This window comes from Solea solea, chromosome 13 (assembly GCF_958295425.1).
Source record: "Solea solea chromosome 13, fSolSol10.1, whole genome shotgun sequence".
NCBI lineage: Eukaryota > Metazoa > Chordata > Actinopteri > Pleuronectiformes > Soleidae > Solea > Solea solea.
The window spans coordinates 8,519,228-8,543,314 of NC_081146.1; the positions used below are offsets into that span (position 1 = coordinate 8,519,228).

General features: G+C 41.6%; 3 protein-coding genes across 7 annotated transcripts in view; 1 reads left to right on the plus strand and 2 right to left on the minus strand.

Annotated features, from left to right (window-relative positions):
- Window positions 1-157: 157 nt before the first annotated feature.
- On the minus strand, window positions 158-5,023 carry osgin2 (oxidative stress induced growth inhibitor family member 2). 2 transcript variants are annotated; one of them, XM_058648177.1, is made up of 6 exons: window positions 4,937-5,023; window positions 2,373-2,450; window positions 2,118-2,254; window positions 1,850-2,041; window positions 1,637-1,728; window positions 158-1,542 (listed from the first exon to the last, which is right to left on the minus strand). In XM_058648177.1, exons 2-6 carry the CDS (start codon window positions 2,437-2,439, stop codon window positions 360-362), a joined length of 1,671 nt encoding a protein of 556 aa, XP_058504160.1. In that variant the 5' UTR covers window positions 2,440-2,450; window positions 4,937-5,023; the 3' UTR covers window positions 158-359. The 2 variants fall into 2 exon arrangements, with proteins under 2 accessions (XP_058504160.1, XP_058504161.1); XM_058648178.1 differs by lacking the exon at window positions 4,937-5,023 and adding an exon at window positions 4,683-4,735.
- A 1,038-nt stretch (window positions 5,024-6,061) lies between these two features.
- Window positions 6,062-10,702, plus strand: gtpbp10 (GTP-binding protein 10 (putative)). Its single transcript, XM_058646902.1, has 10 exons — window positions 6,062-6,174; window positions 7,639-7,832; window positions 8,218-8,309; window positions 8,468-8,612; window positions 8,713-8,786; window positions 8,868-8,920; window positions 9,007-9,114; window positions 9,427-9,504; window positions 9,633-9,756; window positions 10,175-10,702. The coding sequence occupies exons 1-10, from the start codon at window positions 6,142-6,144 to the stop codon at window positions 10,375-10,377; spliced, it is 1,104 nt and encodes a 367-aa protein (XP_058502885.1). The 5' UTR covers window positions 6,062-6,141; the 3' UTR covers window positions 10,378-10,702.
- A 418-nt stretch (window positions 10,703-11,120) lies between these two features.
- adam22 (ADAM metallopeptidase domain 22) overlaps window positions 11,121-24,087 on the minus strand; it is a 62,280-nt gene continuing 49,313 nt past the window's right edge. The window contains exons 23-32 of one of the 4 annotated variants that reach the window (XM_058646904.1): window positions 23,701-23,869; window positions 22,773-22,884; window positions 22,027-22,117; window positions 21,725-21,778; window positions 20,819-21,019; window positions 20,318-20,418; window positions 19,935-20,001; window positions 17,890-17,979; window positions 14,527-14,650; window positions 11,121-13,823 (exon numbers count right to left, since the gene is read on the minus strand). In XM_058646904.1, coding sequence (XP_058502887.1) covers window positions 13,803-13,823; window positions 14,527-14,650; window positions 17,890-17,979; window positions 19,935-20,001; window positions 20,318-20,418; window positions 20,819-21,019; window positions 21,725-21,778; window positions 22,027-22,117; window positions 22,773-22,884; window positions 23,701-23,869 — 1,030 coding nt within the window. In that variant the 3' untranslated portion in view covers window positions 11,121-13,802. The remainder of the gene's footprint in view (window positions 13,824-14,526; window positions 14,651-17,889; window positions 17,980-19,934; window positions 20,002-20,317; window positions 20,419-20,818; window positions 21,020-21,724; window positions 21,779-22,026; window positions 22,118-22,772; window positions 22,885-23,700; window positions 23,870-24,087) is intronic. The other 3 variants (XM_058646906.1, XM_058646905.1, XM_058646907.1) reach the window with 3 other exon arrangements.

The window sequence follows — 24,087 nt, forward strand, 5'->3', positions numbered from 1 at the left end:
TAAGAAGTTCATACATTATCTCTACAGTCGCCTTTGTTTCTTAGTATCATTGTGAGGAGTAACGATCAGCATGATGAATAGCGCAGTAGTTTAGAAAATTAAGAATAAGTCAAGTAAAGTTAGTAAAGACACGGGGAACAAATAACACTGATGATAATGAGGTCCCGTTCATTTATGACACGTCGGACTGACAAGAAAACATTGGCACATGGTAGCTTGGACTTCTTGAGATGTCAGACAAGTTGTCTTTTGTTTCTTTAGAAACTAATTACTGTACATCCACAACTCCCCCAAGCATTTTCTTGAGCAGTTTGTAAAAAGCCTCAAAATCTGCTGTACAACAAACGTGTACCATGTTTTCAAATGAAGTTATTCCCGACAGTGGTGATAAGATTCCCTTTCTTCTTGAGTCTCTTCAGCAGACAGGAGGCAATGCCTAAAGCGCCACCCTTCAAAAATCGAACAAAGTTGTCTCCCACCAGTGGACCCATGGCAAACAGACCTGGTTCCTTGGTACACTCAAAAGTGTAAGGGTGGATGTCAATGGGGTTTTGCTTGCAAGAGATGGGTTTTGTTGGATCCTGCCCCAGGTACTTTCCTTGCCCCTTCAAAAAGAACAAGCTGGGGTTGGTCCCGATCAGCACTAGGACCATGGAGATCTTGACCGCCTTTAGGGAGTTTATCCCCTGCAGCAAGCACTTGGAGTCAGACTGGAAGGACACCACACAGTGTTCAGGAAAACTGGTGTAGTCAGGAAACAAACCGACACTGGCGTTACCACCCATGTTACCTATGGCAAGCTGGGGTTTTGGACACATCTTGGCACATACAGAAGAGGCAATGCTAACTGCCTGGGGTCTGTTAGGAGCAGAGGAGGGAGCCACATTTGTGTAGGTCTGAGTGCACATCATGTTGTAAACCTTGTGGTATTCTGGGTACATGGTCTTCGGCAGCTGCTTGAAGATGAGATCCGCGTCGTCTACACTCTTGCGGAAAACATGCAGCACCTTAATGTTGCTGTTGCAAGCGCACAGAATAGCGTCTGCAGCGCTTAAACCAGCACCTACAATCAAAACTGGATCAGAGTTCATGTCCAGCTTTCTTTGGCCTACAGCCAAGCCGAGGTCTGAGACACTGTGGGATACAAATGGAAGGTCCTCCCCCTCGACGCCTAATCGAATCGGTGAATCTGACGCGCCCGTGGCCAGAACCACATTCTCAGCGAACAGACAGAAGGGGATGTGTGTGTCGTTCTGCACCTGCTGAAATCCCCTTACCTCCCAAAGAACTCCGCTTGCTCCATTGTTTACACACTCAACTCCATTTCCCTTAAAGACCTCATCCCCACAATCACCCACCCCTACATCTGCTTCATCCGTGTGCCCATTTTCCAGAACTTCCCCATCATGCCCCCGGTAGAGTTTGTGGACAGAGGTCACATAGGTGTTGTCTACAAAATTCTTTTGGAGCCCCTTTAGTTTCACATAGTTACGGTAATAGGATGAGATCTCCTCTGGCGTTGCTCTGTCACTGGTTACATCCCTACAGGGAGGAGAAGAAAAGTGAGCAACGAGGCAGAACAATAAACTGAAACTTGAGCCATTTCTAGAGCCGTCAAACTTGTCCTTGTCTTTACCTGCGTTTCCCATTGTTTAGATCTCTGTAGTTGACACCGGGAAGCTCCATCCAGATGCCGAGACTAATAGTGAGCATGGAGCCTTCCATTGCCTGAGGAGAGAATAGAAGGGTAGAAGACAATGGCGTGTCAAAAGGGACAAACAGGAAGGGTTTAAAGGCAAATATGGATAGTTGCAAAGGTTTGGAACCCTTTGACAATCATGTCGCTTACATGCCAAGCACCGCCAGGTGTTGCTCTTCCCAGCACCAGATGTGGGATGTGTTGCTGCTTGTCCCTCCTCCACTGAAGGACAGGAGGGAACTCGTAACCATAGTCAGCATTAGGGTGTAGCAGTGTGTCAAAAAGTACCGCCACTGGATTCAATGACCTCCCCTCAAGACCTTCACTTAAGTATTCCAGATCCTGTAAAAAACAATTGTCACCCTCATGGCGACTGATTGTGTACTTGCATTTGCAGACAATGTGTCATTGCTCGTACCTGTTCAGTGATGGGTATGTGCTTGGTCTCCTGTAGCTTCTTGTATAGTATAGGGTTAGGGTGCACAGTTGCCGAATCTAGGTAGGGTGTGTATCCACTCAGCAGGTAGGAGAGACAGATGCCTGATGGTCCATTGCCTGAAACACAAACCGTTTTTTCAGGCATTTTCAGAAATGGTGGATTAGCATCCACACAGAGCCCATGTCTATGTGGCACCACACAGACTATGAAAGATTTTGAAGCTAAAAAGTTTACCTATGATGACAACAGGGACAATGGGTGGGTGCTCTTGTGGCAGAGTGGTCTCTTCCAGAAGAGGCATGGCTGCAGCCACTGTGAAGAAACCAAATGAAAACATAATGAAGACTTTTCTGCAACTGTCCATTTAAAATTGAACTAAAATGGAGCCTCATATTTCCGGGTCAGATCATTTGATCATATCGGCTTGCTTTCTTTGTCTCTGCCGATGTTGGTGTCTAAGATACTGTCTCCATCCACTGTCATCAGCTGAATCAGAAACCCAAGCACTGAGGAGAGGGGGCTTTATTCATTCATTCCGCCGCCGTGCATTCACACACACAGACAGACATCAAATCTCTGGGGCTTCACAAATGGGGAAACATGCCACCACAACACAACATGACCCTCAGGTGACGACCCTCTGTTAACCCTGGTACTGCTTCCCGAACAAAAGGGGGTTGTTTGCCCGTCGGGCAGCAAATCCCCTCTGATCACTCCTCTGAGTGGGCCCTAATCCCACTGGCCTTGTTTATGTCTTTGCCGCCCTTTTCAATGGCAGCGGGGCGAGAATGTGGCCCTGGCATGTCAACACACCAAACCATCAGAGATCCTCCTCCTCCTCCCTTCCCACCAGTCACCACCACCAATAAATACACACTCCTGCCAAAACAACCCACTATCAGCCAGTGCCCACTCAGCCCAGTTTCATACTAACTGAAACACAGCCCGCACCTCTTTTGTCATTTATACCAAACTTTGGCCCACGTCCCTGAAACTGCCACGTCTCCCGGCTGCCAGTGTGATCTGCCTCATTTCTCACGCAGCACCTCCCTCCCCGTCTGACCTGTGTCTGAAAGCCAAATGCTTTTCTTTGGTCATCAGCTCGTTCACTGTTCTCAGTGAACTGCACTGGGATTCCACACATTGTCTGCCCTGTTTGGAGGACATTGTGCCTCATTTTCAGAATCAGACTCAACACACAACTTAACAACATTACAACTAAAACCAAACAACCAGATTCTGATACTGACATTTCCACCCCCACACACAGTGTTTATTGTCCTGTAATTTGGGACTTTTGGATAAGAACTAGTTCATTAATGCATAATAATTACATTACATTACATGTCATTTAGCAGATGCTTTTATCCAAAGCGACTTACAAGGGAATTGAGTACAATCTGCCAGTGGTGGAGTTGAACTTGCGACCATGAAGTCTTTACACACAGGGTCTTAACCACAGGCGGTCTTAACCACTGAGCCACTCCACCCCAATTAAAAGCATTTTGGCTTTTAATTAATAATTAAATACTACTGTCTTTTTTTCACACAAGTAACTCAAATAATAGTTCAGAATTGCAGTAACAATCAGTCACATTAGGGAATTTGTGTGTTTGGGACAGGTAGGTTGTTATCCAGTTCCTTGGGTTAGGGGTTATAAAATGTATTGTGTAGTGCAGAGTAGACTTATTATTATGTAACACATTAGTAACTGGCATTACAACTGCTTGACAATATCACACATTTGAGATGGTGGTGGGAATCACAAGACTGATTATATGTGAATAAATACTGTGAGTGCTTTATCATGAAAATCACATTTTCACTTCACTCCTCCACTTCACAGCCAACCGCAGCAGATCATCCTGAGTATGTTTACAACTGCATGGCAACTACAAAGCTACAAAACACAGATTTTAGTTGACTTTTCTATCACTGTAGCCACCGTCTTCCTGCTCTTTCATGCACCAACCGTCAGCCAATCTGTGTGCGCTTTTTGCAGCATGTGTGGATCCATGTGCACATTTCGAGAACACTGTACATTTGTACACTGAGACTATACATGAAAAAACAGAGGAAACTTTCAGCTGAATGTATGTGATGAGTGTAATAACATAACGCGGGCTTGTCTACATGTACAAAACATGCATTCAATTATATAACAGCTGTTCAAGCGATGTGTTCTTTCGGAAATGTGCCTTTAGTTTTCAACCGCAGCCATTTAAGTGGTTCTATTCTGGTCCATATACAGCCTTTGTGTGTGTGTGTGTGTGTGTGTGTGTGTGTGTGTGTGTTGCTCCAGTACAGTCCACACTGATGGGGCTGCAAGCTGTAGCTGTGAGTGTGTGTGTGTGTGTGTGTTACCACATCACCATCATCCTCATGGACCAACAACCTCGCACGCTAAGTCTGCGTGACTGTATCCACTGAGTCACACGGACTGGACACATGCGACAGAGACTGTGTCCCATTCAACTGCATGATTTAGGTCAAACAAACACTCACGAACATTCACAACAGTTGGCGAAGAAACAAAGCTCTTACCTCGCAGTGTAACTGTGAATGACTGTGTGCGCGCGTGTGTGTGTGTGTGTGTGTGTGCGCGCGCGCGCGTGTCCCAGTGTCGTCCTGTAATCACGACCTACAGCTGCATCCCCACGCTTATAAATAACCTGCACGCACACACACACACACACACACACCGGTGGGAGGATCGTTATCCTCCAACTGACCGAGATGTTGCATGAGATGAGAAGCCTCTGTGTCGTCATCACACACTCACACACATACACACTTACCTCCGTGCTGTTAAACCTGAGCTCTCTGGAATATTCAAGTGTGATCAGCCTGGACATCTCTCCCTCTGTCTGTCTGTCTCTCTCTCTCTCTCTCTCTCTGTAGAGAGACACTGGCTCTGCGTTTGCCTTCGTCGTCACGTGCACCTCTCATGCCGCACACAGTGCACAGACAGAGGCGGGACCATCCTCACTCACAGCTCTCTGCTGTGGTCTGGACTCACCTCTGCCTCTAAAGATACACGTGTGCTTTATTTGCATTACTGTATATGTCAGAGATGAACTCTCAGAATTGTCCTCTGACTGTCCAAAATTAGTCCCCACAAAAACATTCATGACCCTGTGACCCTGTTTACAGTAAGAGAGCACAGCTGTCACCACATGATGGAGTGTACTGTGTTGGAGGTTTGGTGGGCAGTCATTGTAACAACATAACTGCTTCAACTTTTAAGTCACTCATTAAAAGTCACTCCTTCAAAAAAGTAATATGTTTATTAGTGAGATTGTTCCCAGAATTATGGAGTTCTTCAGGGGCAAATCACTGCCCCATCTGGTGCCCCAATGGACAAAAACACTACATGGCGAAGTTCCCTCTAGAAGGGTAAAAACTACTGGGTGTCATTCATAAGTGGCCTCTAAAGCAAAATATAAATGAAATTAATTGATTATTTCTAATGGAGTGTCTTTTTAGTAGAGAAAAGTGATGCAGTGCCCTTTAAGATGCTCTTACAACTTTGTTTCCTATGGGTCAAATCAAAAACAGTGCCGTTATGAAGTTCCCTACTGTCCCTACATGACAGTGTCCCAAACGGTGTCCTTAGGAAATGATATTCAGTGGAAATGTGATGTTCAGCAGGTGTCCTAATAAAGGTTTCTGTACAGGTTCCTTTTTGATTTAAAACTCATTTGCAGACGATGCGACAGGCTCCACCTGTGCACAGTAGGTGCCCTTTTAATTTTCGCCACTGCCCTTCCAAATGTCTGTGTGCGCCACTGCTCCCTGGTACTCCTCTCTCTTTTTTGCTTTAAATCCAGCACTTATTTATCAGCGTGTCTCCGTTAAGCCCCGCCTTCCATATTTGTCATTGTCCAATGAGGTGAGAGAATCCGCCGCCACTTCCTGTTCTTCACACGGTCACATGTTAGCAGTGTGTTAGCTCAGTCTGTCAACAGAGGAGCAGGAAAAGTGTCAATAAACGCCACTAAAGATGGTCCAGTTGAGCAGAATCTGCCTCCGGAAGGTCAGTTCTACAGCAGACATCATCATAATGACATGAAAACTGTTTCACCGACAGTGACTGTTTCTCGCTGTAGTAGTGACATTGCCTGCGAAGCTAACTGGCTAATGTAGCACTACCTTCAAAACATCAACACTGTGACATCTGTGCAAGTGTTTATAGTCTCATATCATGGTTTAATGTTGTCATAGTGATAGTTATCTGACTGGTTAGTATCTGACCTGCTGTTAGTAAGTTAACATAACCTAGAATATCCAACTGTGTGAAATACAATACTTGTATCAGCTCTTTTGTTGATGGGTTAGGGTTAGCCTAACCTATGTGAAGACAGAAGATTGACAGAACAAGCTCAGTACCCTAGCTTAGCTTAGAGTCCACTGTGTTTCATTTTTAAGTCTATTGCATGGCTGATAGTTGGCTGGTTGTCATGGAGACGTGGCTGTTACTGATTGGAGTGTAATTAGTAGCTCAGCTAATCAGTATGTATGGTGACTGAACATGAAAATTAATGTAATATAAGATCTAATGTAGCAGTGTTTTCTTGCTGTAAATTATTAGACTACATTTATGCTTCAATATTAACAGTAACATCACAATCAAAGCAACTCTGCACCTGATGTACATCATTTTTGCACAATTACTATAGATGTTTATTTATTCTATTCACTGACGTCACAGCTGCTTTCATTTGGTCTCCATTTACTTCCCATTGCAACTTGCACCTATGTAAATACAGTTTGTGTTTCTTATATCGTATATGTTTTTATTCTTACAAAAAGAAGCCACCTGCTGTTTGTCTCTTGTAAATATGCTGCTCTCGGGGGACAAATGAAGTGCTTTGAATTTGAATAGTAAAAACATTAGTAGCATGATATGCTTACATTTTAGCTTCATGTCATAAATTGAAAGGTCACATGCTGTGTTTGACAGCTTAGCTTGGATTTCATGTCTGTGCTTAAGTCAGTGCTGACATTAAGTCAAAGGTAACAATGCTAACATTGACATTACTGTGGTTTGTATGACTTCAGTCCAAAACCCACCTTCTCAGGAACTATTATATAAAACACAAACAAAAAAATACTTATCTAGATTTCTTCTTGAGTGAGAGGAGGAATAAACAGAAAAAAAGACATGGTCACCTTCTCTCATTACTGATATCTTACTTACATTTTGTTTTTGTAATGCACCTCGTACTGTATTGTTATCGTATAGTAAGACTAACTTGTACAGTTAAAAATTCTTCTTAGTCCTCATTTGTATATTTAGTATATGTAGATAATATTTTTTTATAATTTCCACAGCCTTGTCTACAGTGCAGTTTCCCCCCCTTGTGGGTGAATAAAGTTATCTTTCTGTTAATCAGTTTAGGTTGTCAGTCTCCAACTTTGATTCACGTCAAACACAGTGTGGTTTTATCTTAAATCCTCCTGGAGGTCACTTTAATGTCTCTCTTTTGCCTCTTTGCAGTTTGGGAACTTTGTGGACAACCTCCGGCTGTACGTGCGTGGGGGAAGCGGTGGCATGGGTTTACCCCGTCTTGGAGGAAAGGGAGGGAACGGAGGAGATGTTTGGGTGGTGGGATCAAAGAATATGACCTTAAAGAAGATCAAGGAAAAATATCCTCAGAAACGTTTTCTTGGTGGACCTGGAGAGAACAGCAGGTTGTTTTCCCTTAATCTAACCTTGAGTTTTTTATTTTGAAATGACAGTGTGTAATTTTGTTGTTAGTATTCTGCCTGTTTGGTCCTCGTGAACAAAAACAATGTAATGTTATTTTTTACGCTGCGTCCTTCAACTGAAAACAGGCTTTGTCAAGCAGAGATATCAGAGCAGACTGAGGAAGTGTTTGCGTATGTACAACAGCAGCACAGGGACGGTTGGGTGCGTGAGAGAAAGTTATGTTTGATCAGCATTGTATGAACTTATCTAACAATGGTTTGAATGTCATGGACATTTGCTTCAGGCGTGTTTTTAAAAAGATGCAAATTCTTGTCAGTCGAGTCTGTTTTGTGAATTTATTTTGTGTGTGTTTTATTTTAATGACAGTGTGCGAGCACTTAAAGGAGAGAGGGGACAGGACAAGGAGATCTGTGCTCCTGTTGGTATCACCGTCACCACTGATGGCGGCAGAATACTTGGTAAAGTTTAATATCACATACTACTTGGTCAAACATTTGTGAAGTGACTAGTAATGCACATGAAAGATTTTGGTTTGGAGACAAATCTTTGTTCAGAAAAAGTGAACAGGCAATGATCGGGGAATGTGGAGACTAAAAGTTCCTCCTTCTTCTTCAAGGTGAACTGAACACAGAAGGTGATCGTGTGAAGGTGGCGAAAGGAGGAGCTGGAGGTTCCTACCACTCTCGGTTTGAGCCTCAGAAGGGCCAGGCCAAACACATTCGACTTGACCTCAAACTTATCGCAGACGTGGGACTCGTTGGGTGAGAGCAGAGATGCGTGTGAACATATCAGGTCTTTTCTGCTCAAGATCAAATCGCCTTAAAGTTTTTCTGAATGTGTGATTTTCTTGTGTTGGAATAGATTCCCAAATGCAGGAAAATCGTCTCTCCTGACAGCCATGTCCAACGCCACACCTCAGATTGCCAGCTACGCATGTATGTAAATAATTTAACTTTTACTCAGACATTATAATTACTCTCTTCATCATCATTTCTAACATCCCTGTCCCTTTACAGTTACAACTGTGAAGCCGGAGATTGGCAAACTGATGTATGACGATTACAAACAGGTATGGGAATTTATATTAATGCATATAAGTATTACTTAACTTTCAACTCTCTGTTAATTGGTTTCCGTTTTGCGTCTTCTCTGTAGATCTCTGTTGCAGACCTCCCAGGGCTGATTGAGGGAGCTCATATAAATAAAGGCATGGGCCATAAGTTCCTAAAACACGTGGAGAGGACCAAACAGCTGCTGTTTGTTGTGAGTGGAGACAAAAAACATACTTTAGCATCAACCATCAAACAAATAAGCAGAGAAAGCACTCAGACAAAGCACAACTCCACCAAGGCCACTCACGTTTCCAAATGTCAAAAAAAAGTCCCCTACCTCACAAGGTTAAGAGTTTTAAAAACAAATCCTGGATCTGGATTCAGAATTATTTCTGCCATAGCCGACATCCTCAAAAGATTTACTTCAAATCCATCCTTTACTGTTTGAGTCATGCTGCTCACAGACTGCTGGTGATTGTGATGATGATAGAGTTTTGTTTGATTGTGTTTTATCTCACTTAAGGTGGATGTTAATGGTTTCCAGCTGGCTAGTACGACGCCATTTAGGTCGGCCTTTGAAGCTGTGCAGCTCCTCACCAAGGTTAGACTGACACTACTGTACTACTGTATACATGAAGCATCTCATGTCACCTCTGCGCATTATTTATTCACCTGCTGTGTATTTGCCTTCATCCTCCTCTTCTTCTTTATCGTTTTCACTGACTTAAGGAGCTGGAGTTGTATAAAGCAGAGCTTGTGTTGAAGCCTGCTCTGCTGGTGGTGAATAAGATGGACCTGCCGGACGCTGACGACAAACTAGAGGAGCTGAAGGAGCAGCTACAAAACCCAGATGGTAGATTTAACTTACCTTTAACTTTAAATTATTAACCCTGAGAGCAAGAAACTGAGTGCATTGTTGGGGGCAAGTGCTTAAATAAATACACATTTCCATCTGTTAAAGCATGTGTAAACCCCATGAATCCACTTTACCTACCATTTACAGTGTTCAGGAGAAAAGAATGTAAATTAACCTTTAAATGTAAAAGCAAAACCAGTGTGAAGAACAGACTTTACAGACATAATCACGCAGAAAGGCTGTTTTTTTGTTGTTGTTTTTTTTACACAAAATAGCCTTTAAAAAAACATAAAGAAAAGCTTAATTATGACTTTTTGTCTGTGACACATCATCAGGACAATATATCAGAGCAAAATAACTAAGTGGCCGTTTGTTTCGTTCACTTTTCAACATGTACTGTATTTGTCTCCTGCAGAGTTTTCTGATCTGTTGCCTGCCGACATGATACCGAAGACGTACATTACCTTCACACACGTGGTTCCTGTCTCTGCCACTACTGGGTTTGGTGTTGACCTTTTAAGGAGCTGCATCCGAGAGTCGCTCGATGAAGATGCCGCCATGGCAACTAAAGCCATCCATCAAGAAAGACTGCAAGAGCTCAGGTTAAGCCTCACATGAGCATTTGTGGGAAAACATGGACAACGCCTTGCAGATTTCCCTCTGGTCCTCAGTGAATACAGTAGCTGCCAGGAGCTGGTAGAGGTTATGTCGTGCGTGGTAAATATCATCCAGCGCCTGCGATGAAAGGAACAGTGCGAAGTCAGACTTTTTTGACCTTCACAGTGAAAACACCGGGTCCTGCAGCACTGCACTGTCCTTTATGCAGAGATTGTAAAAAGACTGATGTAATGTATTTATATACCTTTACTGAAAAGGTTGTGGTCAAGCTAATGTAACTGCAGCACCGTCTTTAGCACCAGATAAACTGAATGTCACAGAACATTCTCAGTATTGTTGACTTTTTCTCCCACGATGTTTCAACACAGGAAGTCTGATGCAACACTAGAGCAGTACATTATCAGGTCAAGTATGCAGCACCAAAGAGTTTGCGTCTCTGTGATTTTATAATTATGATTAGTAATTATTTTATAATTAAATCAACAAACAAAATGTATTTAATCAAGCCGTAACAAAAGGCTAGTGCTGCTGTAAAACAAAACAAATATTCTCAACCTGACTTGTAGATCTTTAAATCTACAAGTCAGGTTGTAACTGATACTTTGGATATCTATGACCTGGATGAATGAGATTATACTCAAAACTATTATTTTGAGTCAACAGAGTCAGTTTTCCAGTGTGTGTTCTACTTCGTTCCCTCTACACAAATGTCTGAAAGCTACTGGAAATGGCAGAACATACAGTTGTGTTGATGAAAGTTTTATTTTATATTAAATATATTACAATACTGACCGATTAAGAGGGAGGAAAAATATGGGGATTGATTTTTGCATCATTAGTCTGTACAACATACAGGCATTAATTAAAAAAAATAAAATGACAAACTGTCAGCAACGTCAGTATTAAGATTTGAACTAATACATGTGGGCGCTTCTACGGTTCCTGGAGCAGCAGAGTGTCGATGTGTTCTGGCAGAACAGGACTACATGGTTATATGTCTGGCTGTGGTGGCTGTGCTCCAGGACATAAGATACATTCAAGTCTGTGGCCACACAGAGACAGACGACTCGTTTGTGGAGGCATTTTGTCAAAGTCGCCAGTAAGGATTGGCCCGTCCACCTGTGTGTGCAGGGAGATAACAGCAGATCATGCCAGGTGTGGAAGGACTGCAGCCTGCATGGTCCCATCTAAAGTGGAGTGTCATTGACACTGGGAAAAAACATACAGTATCATGATCTCGAGCTCCACAGCCTGGACCACTGGACACAGGAGAACCAGGGTGAGAAAGAGTTCTCTGGACGAAGGCAAATCATGAGCCCATTCAGAGCCGCGTTGTAACACCTGTGTCCAAATCTTAAACAATACAGATCAGCACATGCCAGAGGGGAAAAGAATGTTTTAAAAAATCATCATCATGTGTCCAATCAAACCCATTAAACACACAGAATTACAAGTAATGCACTAAATAACAAGTTTGGACACTTGCTGTACATAATGCTGAGAAAAAGGTGAACATTACAAAGGTACTTAAGAAAAAGATACTAATAGCAATATTAGTCCAATATTGTGACAATCATATTACCTATACAGTCCTAATGCATACATGAATTACAAATGAACAGGTGTCCACGCAGGAACTAAAACTAAACAACAATAAATGACAAACGTGAGGCCTTAAGACAACAGTGTCTACACAAGGTAGAGCAATGAGTTGTAACTGTACAAAGAAGTGATAGTTTCCAGGGAATTCCACCTTAAATAGCTACATGACAAATCCTTCTTTATCGATCATCAAACCCAGTGATTTCCTGCTCTGCATTGTCCTAAAGACAGTGTATTCTGTGCAGTAGGCCGTGAGGGGGAAACAGTCTTTCAGTGACATGCTCTCTGCTCCGCGTTGTGGTCCTACAAACAGCCTACCAGAGAAATAATGCAATTTGATATAGAACTGTCATGCTGTTGGTCTTCACAAGCTCAAACACTGTACAGCATAGTTAATCATTTACAAGCTAAATATCTCAATCATCACAGCTAAATCCAAAATGCACATCTCAAGATTGTTGCAGTGTCGCGACACTCATCATGACACCGCGTGCTCTCATCGCGGGAACGGGAGCACGTAATTCAAGGACAACCTGACACGTCAAGGGGGGAAACTTGCAAAAAACCACACGAGTGAAACGTGGTAAATCTATAACTACGTCAGACACATCTCAGTCCATTCGCTTCACACGGGAATGGCACGTAAAACTATTCATCTAAATTAATACCATTGCAGTGACATCCTTAACTGTGCCACAATCAATATCTTCCTGTGGTGTTCCGTCACGTCTGTGCATTTCTCCCAAAGATGGATGGAAACCAGTGCTAATATGAACACATTCTGCTATGGATGGATGGAGAAAACCTTAGAGGTCACAGTCACACAGGAAAGTGTTGTTGGGGGGAGGGGGGGGGATTAGGACAGAAAGTACAATTACAGACAGGTGTGTCTCTACACTCATCTACAGAGACTTCTGTCTACAGCACAACAACACAAGGAAGAGGAACTTTTCCTCCTTCAAAATAAAAGCAAAAACATACTCTATGCTGTTTTTTTTACTGTACATATTTACACACACACAAACAAGGCAATGGGAGGAGGAGGAAGGTGAGGGTTGCGTCCATGTCTTGGCTTATGGGTTATAATTGTTGATATAATATGTGTTGCCTATAATGGAGAGAAAGCATCAAAGCCTACAGAAGGTATAAAATCACTGTCCCCCCGCCACCATGCTTTTCCTTTCTGATCAGATTGCTGCTCTTCTCTTCTCGTCTCGTCAGTGGGAGGAGTTTGCTGATAAACAGGTTTATCTCATGCATACAGTGTTTCTACAGTGATTCGCGTGCGTCAAAATGGTCCGACAAAATCCAAACGATGCCGTGTGATACGATGACCTGCTCCTGGGGAAATCGCAGGAAACTGTGGCGCTGACGTGAGTGAGTGAGTGTGACGAGAGTGGAGTCAAGGAGGATGTGTTGTGGTTTAAGGTTTCGGGGACAGGGGTTGGTGGGGGTTTGGTGGGCGTGAGGGCTCAGAGTGGTGGGGGTTTTGAGTCCTGTCGGACTGAACAGCTCAGTCTCAGCTTCAGCTGGTCTGGAGTGGATATGGAGCTGGTTTCTCTGCCATCACTCTGCATCATCGAGTGGGGGTCCACTGAATGTGAAGGCTCGATGGCCTCAGAGATGGTTTTACGCACCAACTCACACCAACTCGCACACACTGCTGCCTAGTTCCACTCCGGTTGGGGGCTCTCTCTATCTATCTCTTCCTCATTAGTCGTTTAAGAGTCAATTTCGTTTCATTTTTGTGTGTTTTTCATTCATAGACAAGGAGAGACAAGTGTAGTTCCTTAAGGTCTTTTGCTGAATGGGTTACACGGCTGTTATATTGAAGTCTCCCACAGCTGCAGAGACAAGAGGCACAGAAAAGAGAAAGAAAAGACATTTTAACATTTATACAGGTTCAAGTCTTTATACTTATAGAACTGGGTTGGACTTATGAACAGAAACGACACCAGCTGTATCAGCATTTATTTTGGGCTCCTGTGGGTTTGACTCATAGAAACACACTACCATGTCACAAATCTCTTGCCTATTTGGACACCAAAGAGTGAAAAATAATGTTTTGCATTGCAATAACTTGCATATTAGGAAAGTATTCACATGTATGAATGGCACATACACACATGCATTTGCTTCTATATGAAAAGATACAGCTCATGTCATAGTTTTCATTTTGTAATGACCTTATCTGAAACTGTGACCATATAAATGCAAAGTCTCAGGGCACCTCCAGCTTTGTTGTTTTTATGTTTGTCAAATTCTGTCATCACTGGCATTTGGAGTAGAATGATGTGACTGAATGTTAGTCTTATATTTTCGTGTTTAGAACGTACAGCGTATACATAAAGCTCAAGTATATCTTGAATAAACCTGGTGTAATAGACGTTTTTCACAGCAGATCATTTTTCAACATGAAAAAGTAGGACAAACACAGGTTTTACCAGTAACATTAATTATTAATGTTTAAAAATTGTCCGCAGAGGTGTGGACAGTATAATGATTTGCCCTATTATGTGCCTAATAATTCAAAATCAGGACACTTGCCCGGGCACTCTGCCTGTTGGCTTTTCTCTGGTCATCGGGGAGAGGGGGCATGGGGTACGGGTACTTTCTGCTGGATGCAATAGATCCTGTAGAGGAAGTGGGAGACTTGGCAGGGGATAGCGTCCTGAGGAAAAGAGAAAGACACATTATTATAGTATTGCCCCTTCATTTCTCGATGGTGTCCAACTGAGTTGGCCAAAGACACAGACTGATAATTAAGGGCAGAGTGAGGAAGGTAACCTAGTGTTAGGTCTGTGACTTTGGCCAACATCGTCCTTGAGCTGCTCTAATTATTCAGTGTTCTCCTTCCTGCGGAGAGAGGTTGCCCTTAAAAGCACGGACAGACAGATCTTGTAATCTGCTGAAAAATAAGACCAGAACTCTGCCTTTATGCGCAACCTCTGTACACAGCAGAGGTGTGGACAGAGTCATGGTTTCCTGCAATCTCACATGCTTCACTATGCAACAGCATCACCCTGCACTGACACACAGGAGGCTAGCATTAGCAGAAATACACGTCCAGCCTCTGAAAGAAAACATGCTGCAAGCTGGAGACACACTGCAAGATTTTCTCCCCAAGTTTCACAGTTGGGCAGTAGTTGGGGACAGTCAGCATGGCTCGTTGGTGAAGGTGTGAGGGTAAAAGACCCGACCCGACCTTACTCGCAGTCAATCAAACATGTTTGAATTTTTGAGCCGACTCAGGTAGTGTGTACTGATTACCGACCCAACTGCAAACACATGTTGCAACACAACAGCCAGTGAAAAAGAGTAGGTTTGACACAGGAAATAGCTTAAGAAGACAAAGACGACAGGAAGCAGCAAAACAACGATGGTGATGTTTGTTTACCCTTTAAACTGTCGCTCTCTAACAACGACTGTGAAAGCTGTGTAGTGTGTCCCCAGCTTAAAGGTAGACTCTGCTGTCAGCTAAACCAGGGTGTCATCTTAGAACGTTGAATGCTGGCAGCAGTGAGTATGATGAGGCGACAGCAGACCACAGCTGGGTGAGAACACCAGATTCAGTGGGGAAGGTTTCACAGAAAGCTTCCACCACTGTGTGATAATCAAAAATACTTGGGCGGGACAAAGCAGCGGAGAGAGTGGAGAGGTTTCGCTGAAGGACCTGTTCCAGAAGTGCTTTTAATAAAAGCTCTAAATATTAAGTCATTCTGTAAGTTATGTTGGGCCCAGAACTTTTACTGTTAAAGCTGGAGCATGTCAGTTTTGGTGAGTTTTGTTGTTGATAATAGTTATTATTCTGCCTCTGTTTGGTCTTTATGAACATTATTTGTATGCTGCACTTAATCATTTTTTTTAACTTGTGTGCTTTTTTTCTGGTATTTACTGAGTCTGATATGTAGCAAGTGTAACAAAACAATTTCCTTCGGGATAATAAAAGTATTCTGATTCTGATCTGAAAACAAGTTATGTCAAGCAAAACTACCAGACCTGACTGAGGGAGTGTTTGTGTATAAGGACCTCTGAAACTTTTCATGGGCGCAAATTTCTGTTTTCAGTCAAACGCCAACCTGATTATAGTTGTCTCGCTTTACTAGCACAATGTTTCTGTTGCCTCCATGTAACATAAAACAAATCACTTTGGTGTGCAGTTCTGGAATGTCGTCTGGTGACACTGAGAAACATGTGGAGGTGATTGGTTTAATCAGTATTGTTAGGGTGAACTCCTTTGACAATGGTTTAAATGTAAATTTTAAAGTTACACAACTTTAACACAGCGATTCATTTCGAGGAAAAATAATAATAATAATAATTATAATTTCAGTTTCAATAGGGTTCTACGCACCTTGTGCTCGAACCCTAATGATAATTGCCTTGACACATTATTGGACTAGGTTATCAGATCTACATTATGGCTCTTTCTTCAATTCCGCTGTTACATGTAAACTAAATAGATACTACAATTATCAATAATCAAGATTAGAGGTAACCTGTCATATTTGCCATTTGTTATTTATTAATTGGCCAATTGTTACAAATTATACAGTTTTGCTCTGAGAAACTTGGCAAACTTATTTAATCTATTTTTTTTGATGACCTGTTCTTTGAATATAATCATTTGTGTCTACATTATTTTTGTTGGAAATACTATGTATAAAGACATAAAATTGAATTGGAGTGACAGACCATTAATGTTGTTCAATACCTGGTTACTTAAAAGTTATGCAATTATTTGTTTTCATTAAACACTTATATTTTACCAGATGGCAGAAATAAAGAAAATCGAGTATGGGCAAAAATGATCGGCATCCATTTTCAGCCTGCGGCTGCCCTGATTTCTAGAGATCGGTCGACTCGACCTCCAATCGATATGATTCAGGATCAGGAAACTTGGGCTTGAAGAAATCTATCAATGATGTTGTTGGATGGAGAAATGACCTCTATAGATTATACTATAATTATAATCCATACTCTACAAAGCCCTCCATATCTCTCCACTCTGTTCCACTGATTCTATCACTGAGTCTGCGTTAGAGCAGGGGGGAGGGACAGGACTGTGCTCCTGGACACACTGAAGGTCTATAGATTACAATACTGACTGACTTTTAGGTGATATTTAGTTTGTTGGAATGAAAGAACAGTCAGTGCACTGACATGGGATCAAAGCTCTGCAGAGCCAACGAGCCCATGAGCTTCCTCAGCGAGGAGGAAACTGTGTGTTTGCCATCATCTATAGACCTTGGACACGATCAGAGACATGGTTCATCGTAGCGGCTCAGTGATGATGTCACAGCGGCAAACAAATATGTTTGGCCTCACAGTGACATCACACTGATGCCAAGGCACATGAAGTCGGCCCGGGCTGACACACAAGACACTGAGTGACACAACAACACTGAACATGCAGAGGTAACAAGAGGCGGAGGGGGAGAAACAGAGGAGGGGATGAGGAGAAATTAGGAAGAAAATACTGAAAAAAATACCATGAAAGTATAACTGCAACACTAGCACAGGCGGTAAGAGCCATATTACAGCAGGAAATAAAAAATCTGCAAAGAAAGTTTTATGTAGCTGTTGAAAAAGAAAAGAAAACAGTTCAATAAAACTGGGCAACATATATGATAAAATGTAAAGCAAAAAAACTTCTTTTCATCATCTATATTTTTTTTATTTTTTTATTTATGCTCAGCAGAAAGCAGACACCCCCTTGAATTCTCCAAATTGTAACATGCCAGCTGGCGAGATCTGTCTGCCAGAGTTTACTTACTTTTTATTGTTCAATAGAAAAGGACCAGATTGGCTCTATGTCTAACTTTCTTTGACCAAACAACAAATCAAATGAAAAGTGAGGGGGAGGTTTCGACAAGCGTGTGAGGAAGAGGACATGGTCTGAGGTAATACCTAAGGTAAGGTCCTCGAGTGTTTCTATTCACATCTTCTACCCATTTAGTTACATCATAAAACTCTGTTTTGATGCGAGGGGTTAAATACCTGTGGGAAGTGTGGGGGGGGGGAGGGGGAGGGGGAGGACAACACAACACAAGGAGGGGGGGGAAGAGAGAAAAGGAAAGAAGGAAGGGAGTAAGGAAGGAAGGAAAAAGAAAAGGACAGAAGATCTCCAGAAATAGGTGTGAGGGAGGAGAGAGGAGAGTAAATATTTTAGGAAAGCAGAGCAGAGCAAAGACATCCTGCACAAACACCAAGATGCACTTGAGAAAATGGTGAGAAAGATGGCAGACAGACCTGTGTGTGGTGTCAGATGAAAACAGCACCATGTAAAATGGCAAACAACTGTGTCGTGTGTTATACAGGCTCAGTTGCATACTGGCTACATGTCACATCATTCCAAGCGGTTAGCTTGTAGCCACTCAGTCGGCATCATGCTCGCAGTGAGAACAGGTGCACTGCAGACTATACTTCATATGCCAAGACCTTCAAACCTACAAACAGGAGGCAGCCGATGCACACTGTTTTCACACATTGTTCATTCACAGTCAACAAGCATGAGTGCAGGTCCTTCATTAGTTCACAGGTTATTAAGGTCTAAAAAATGCATGGGTATAAGTACAGCCGCACAAGCCGCACAAAGAAATGAGAGTTCACACTGCAAGAGACGTGTGACTTAACTAATGTCAGAGCAACATACTCTTTATACCTCTGTCTATGTCTTACATAAAATATAAGAGGCGTTAAGATACGGAGTACACGGAGTAGTATTTCTCCCAGAATTGTTTCGATGCTGTCAAGAGTCATTTAAACTAATATGATCTATTTTCTAACTGCCAACAAATCGAACAAAAAGACCAAAACAGTAAATGAATCCACCTTTATAGCCAAAGCTAGTTATTACCAGAGATGGGAGTAAGTCTCCACATCACAAAGCAAGTCAAAAGTCTTAACTTTCAAGTCTCAAGTCTTAACCTTAAAGAATCAAGCAAGTCAAGTCCCTGCTTTAAATCATGCAAGCTACAAGTCAAGTCGTATGGATATAGAGGATGAAGATGATTTCCCAGATATTCCACATTTAAATATGCTAAAAAAGACTATAGAACCATAACAGAAACACTGTATTAGGACTTCTTCATGATCCCACACAACTGAATGGTTTATAAAATATGTATATAATTAACATCAATAAAACGAAAATAAATTAAACTACTGAGCCTAAAATGTAAAGAATATTGAATATAGGTCTACATTAAACCATGGAAATGCATTTCAAATATTAGGCTAAAAACTGCACATTTCACACACTAATCATAACCAGCATTTGACCCACCAAGACATCAACTAGTGTTAGATTAAAATAGCAACTAACTGACTTCCTGTGTTACCTTCCTTTGTGGGATTTGAAGTGTCCAATGGAATTTCACATAGTGCTGTTGGTGACGCTCAGTTGCCAGGTTTGTACGCAAGCCCCCAAAGGCAGACACGCCATGTTTTCCGTGTCATTTCGAGTCATTTTACTTGCGTTTAATTGAGTCAAGTCTTTTACCAATGTTAGTCGAGTCAAGTCTCAAGTCCTCAAAAAGTCAGATGTGACTCGAGTCTCCCACCTCTGGTTATTACACTCATAGTTTTAGCATTAGCATTAGCAGCAAAGGCTTCATCACAGTGAACAGCCTCACACCCCTCTCTAAACACTCTGTAGCAGGCCAATAATCCCCAGCACACGCACTGAATCCAGTTTGCAGAATATCTTCATGCCTGGGGTTGCTGGGCTTTACATAAAAAGGTGGAAACATGTTGACAGATAACTACATTGTTTTTGGTCTTTAAATGGGATTTGCTGACATACAAAGTATGAAATTAAGAATTAACACCAATTGAAGATATGTAAATCCAACGACCGGTTAATCATGTCTGTTTACCAGCAGAGTTTTTATTAATACGTTTACCCCACAGTTAGTGTTCAGTCACAACATCCACAGTCATTAGGAACTTACTCTGTGGAGTTAGAGCGAGCGCGGAACTTCTTTCCTTTCAGTTTTTTTCGATTCCCACTAAGATTTCCTGGAGATAAACAACACATAAACACACATTTGACAAAATAATATACGAGTACATCTTTTGCAAAGTCTTTCCTTGAGGTGATCGGTAAAAGAAAATTACTCAAAAGCAAGAGAATCATCTCATGTACTAATAGAATGACTGATTACTTTGATTACAAAGGCTACAAAACCTTTTGATAATTGCACTGTAATGCTGTACTGATGGTCTATTTCCTGCATTTACTTTAAAAAAGGAAAAAGGAATCACTGACAATTGTTCTTTTTGAGGCTCCAAAATAAAACAGGTGACCATCTCTCTCTGGGGATTTGTGTGTTACCTTGCCATGAGTTGCTCCTTGGTCGCCCGTTTTCACAGATGTCTGAAATGTGTTTTGCATCTGGGATTCTCTCACTCCAGGAGTGTGACAGTCCATTAGACCTGCGCACACACACACACATACAGCAAGGATAAAATATTATTGGTGCAACATCACCCTTCGCCACTGTGACAAATTATTATATGTGGCCCTCCCCACTCGGGTTGCAGATGTAGAGACGAGGGAAAGGCTGAGATAAATGAAGGAGAAAATGAAGACTCCATTATAGCAGAGGACAACGTTATGAGTCATGAAAGAGCTTCATGACATGGGGAGTGTGACGTGACGTGAGTACTGAGGTGTTTTCTGCAAAACTCTACTATACGTTGAACATTATGGTCCAAAAACAGAGATACACGCCAAAAGCCACGATCACACAAGCACATATTGAACTAGTCTACACTCATGAACACAACAACACACACACACAGTGAATGAAAGAGTGATGATGAGGTGGCACACCTGAAGCCAAACAGTGAGATGTTCTGAGAAATGGATGGGATGGAGGGAGTGAAGGACAGGGTGCAAATCTGCAGGTGCGACAGGCAGGCTGACCTCTTCTTGGAGCTGCAGCCAGAGTTTGTGCTGACCCCCGGAGGCATGTCACTGTAAAATGAATCTGCATCCCCAGGCTTTGTGACATAGTCACCTGGGGGCATTTGCCTACAAATACAGAACAACACTTTAAGATAGAAGTGAACACAATCACAGAAAGAAAAATGTCCACCTTAAAATAGCGTTACAAACTAATTTGTCACTAGTGTCCACAAATCTCTCTTTTCCTTAAGCAATTCCATTCCTAAACTGAGTATTGTTACACAAATGAATTCTATTCAAACCTACTGAATTTGTATTTTTGTCTGTAACATGTCTGTGTGTTAAATCTAGCAAAAGCAGAGCAAATTTCTGGCAGTTTATGTTACTTTATATATATACTTTTACTGCACTGTATATCAGAGGGAAATACTGAACAAAAGTATAAGGCATATAAGGCTAACTTGTAGAATATGATTTGTTATACATTCTTTTCCATCAATTTATATATGTGTGTATATATATGTATATGTATATATACATATATATATATATATATATATATAATAGATTTAAAAAAAAAACATAGATCTCAGTAATTCTTTTTATTTTGAAGAATAATGAGCATGTTTTGTTTCTCCACAGTAATAAAAATGCTGATTCTGTCAACTTGCAATCAAACACTTGTAATAATTAAAAACATATTACACACAAATAAAACAAATTGTGTCGACACAAAACCCTAATAACTCTTAAAGCACACTTGAACACAACACAAATCTGACATTTTGAATGAAACTGAATATGAGAAAAAAAACATTAAAGTGAGCAAACCGGCAGAATCTTCGGTGAACATTGGACTCATCGTAGCATCTCTGTGTATAGCTCCTGTGAAGAGAAGTAGACATTTCCTTAATAACTATCATTTAATTTGGCAATTAAATTTGAATTATAACTTTTATGAGATGTTGTGCATAATATAGTGTAAAGTCATGACAAGCTTGTTTTTCTTCATGGTGCTAAAAATCTTCTCATGACTCACAGGTCACATCCTCTCAGATCCATTGAGGCCTGACCACTGGTTTGGAAATCACTGACTGAAAAACATCACAGATTCAGGTTACAGGGACACTTACTTGTAGCACCACGCTGTTACAGCCAGTATGAGCGCGAGGAAGAGCATGGAGCCCACAATGGCCCCGACTACGATGTTTGTACTGGTGATACCTGAAACAGAGGAAGAGAGGGGGAGGAATGGAGAGTGGGATGAGGGTGGTGTGTGTTAATTGAAAGTGTCTTGTTCCTTGAGTCATGTGGACACACGGGAATAGGCAAACCACAAAACACTGCAACAAAACCAAAACACACTACGATTAGCACCAAGTGTAAAAGGAGAACAAGGGGGAATAAACTGAGAACATGACCCTTCAGCTCAACTCTGAGGGGAACATACATAAACGTGTTTTTCAGGTTAAAAATAAAAAACTTGAGAGGAAGTGAAGAAAGGATTTGACATCAAAGAAGGAACAAAGATGATGAAAAAAAACAAAACTCAAATCTAACCTCAAGTCACTCCGCCAAAGACATCGGCCTGTTGACAAAGAATGAGTATGAAAACAATGACAAAACAAAAAGAATGACATGCATGGTTTAGTGAATAGAAAACGCAGATGGTTTTAATCAGCAGACGTGAACCAAACACACAGAAGCTAAAATAAACAGCAATGACTTAATGGACTGAAAAAAATACCATTTACAAAAGGCATGAAATAAAGAGGCAGCACAGAAAAATAAATGACATGAGAGAAGAGAGTGATGAAAGCTGGGTCTCAACAGAGTTATGAACACATGCAGTAGGTAGTGAAAAAGTTGACACTGCTACCTGAAACAGAGGCAGTCGGTCCAACCATGAGATAACTGAGAGGGGACGTGGAGTTACAGTCGTCTCCAGCCCAGCCCAGGTAACACACACACTTCAGTTCACTACTGCACACCTACAACACCATCATACAGGCCAAAAAGAGAAAATGATCTTATTATTCAAAAGTAAAAGACCACAACGGTGTAAAGAATTAAACAAAAAGGGAATACATTAAATACATAATTACTATATTAAATTAAATGGTCAATGATTTAATAAAATATTTAAAAATAAGAGCAATAAAACGTGTGCGACTGAATATATAGTATTATTTAAAGGTCCGGTTTGTACAGTTTTGCAGTGCCAGAAATTGAATATACTGCCAATAAGTATGTTTATATAAGTGTATATAATACTCCTTTAGTTTTTGTAGCCTTAGAATAAAACTTTTATATGTTCTTTAGGCAAGGGCCTTGTTTTTGTGCAGCAGCCCAAATGGATAAATCAGCCAGAGTATGTGTTTGTGTTTGAAACAGAAACAAAAGAAAAACAATGACATCAGCAGCCACCATAGTTCACTGACACACTTCTGCTTGTTGTAATCTGTAGTCCCACCAGCAGATGTCACTAAATATTACACACTGGACCTTTAAAACAATGGTGGTAGAAATGAGGTAGAAAAACAATAGGCTGTATACAGATGGCTAGTGTTAAAGTATCATGTGAAGTCTCATAAACTGAGAGTTCAGAAGTTGGGTGATACTTTCAAGGAACTCTGGGAAAATCAAAGCAAGCTCCCATTCACCAAAGTAGATCTGTGAGGTCAAACCAGCTTCTACTGAGTTTCCTGGTCAAGGGAAATCTGCTCTAACCCTGATGACAGTTTCAGATTCACATGAACTGTATATGTTCACATTGGTGGCGTGTGTTTTCTGCTGTGTGTGTGTACCCCGTGTCCAGAGCAGATGATCTTGTCGGTGGTCCCCGGGCAGGTGCTGAAGTTGAACTGTTGCATTGGGAGACATTTACGATTGAAACAGATCCGGTCTGTCCCGCAGGCTGTCCCGTCCTCCACATAGCCCAGGTCAGTGTCTCCATCGATCACCACGTGAGCGCCGCTGAATAACAAGCATGACAGGGTCACTTAAAATGATAAAGATAAACTTCAGGTAAATGTGAGTTAATGTCAGGAAATGTTGCTAGTTCAAACAACCTTGTGAGTGACATTCAGAAGTTCATTTGTTGGGTTGTCATTTATTTCACCCATTGTCCTTTGACTGGTTTCCTTGCACCAGAGTTATATTATATTAAGTACAACTCAGACAACCAAGAGTAA

What these genes read in the sequence shown, in the direction of transcription:
- osgin2 (XM_058648177.1), bottom strand. Translation starts at nt 2,439, where the DNA reads ATGCCTCTTCTGGAAGAGACCACTCTGCCACAAGAGCACCCACCCATT. An exon ending in ACATACCCATCACTGAACAG is followed by an intron (nt 2,042 to 2,117) that starts GTACGAGCAATG and finishes TGTTTTTTACAG; the next exon opens with GATCTGGAATACTTAAGTGA. An exon ending in CACCTGGCGGTGCTTGGCAT is followed by an intron (nt 1,729 to 1,849) that starts GTAAGCGACATG and finishes TTCTCTCCTCAG; the next exon opens with GCAATGGAAGGCTCCATGCT.
- gtpbp10 (XM_058646902.1), top strand. Translation starts at nt 6,142, where the DNA reads ATGGTCCAGTTGAGCAGAATCTGCCTCCGGAAG. An exon ending in TCAGATTGCCAGCTACGCAT is followed by an intron (nt 8,787 to 8,867) that starts GTATGTAAATAA and finishes GTCCCTTTACAG; the next exon opens with TTACAACTGTGAAGCCGGAG. An exon ending in GCAGCTACAAAACCCAGATG is followed by an intron (nt 9,757 to 10,174) that starts GTAGATTTAACT and finishes TGTCTCCTGCAG; the next exon opens with AGTTTTCTGATCTGTTGCCT.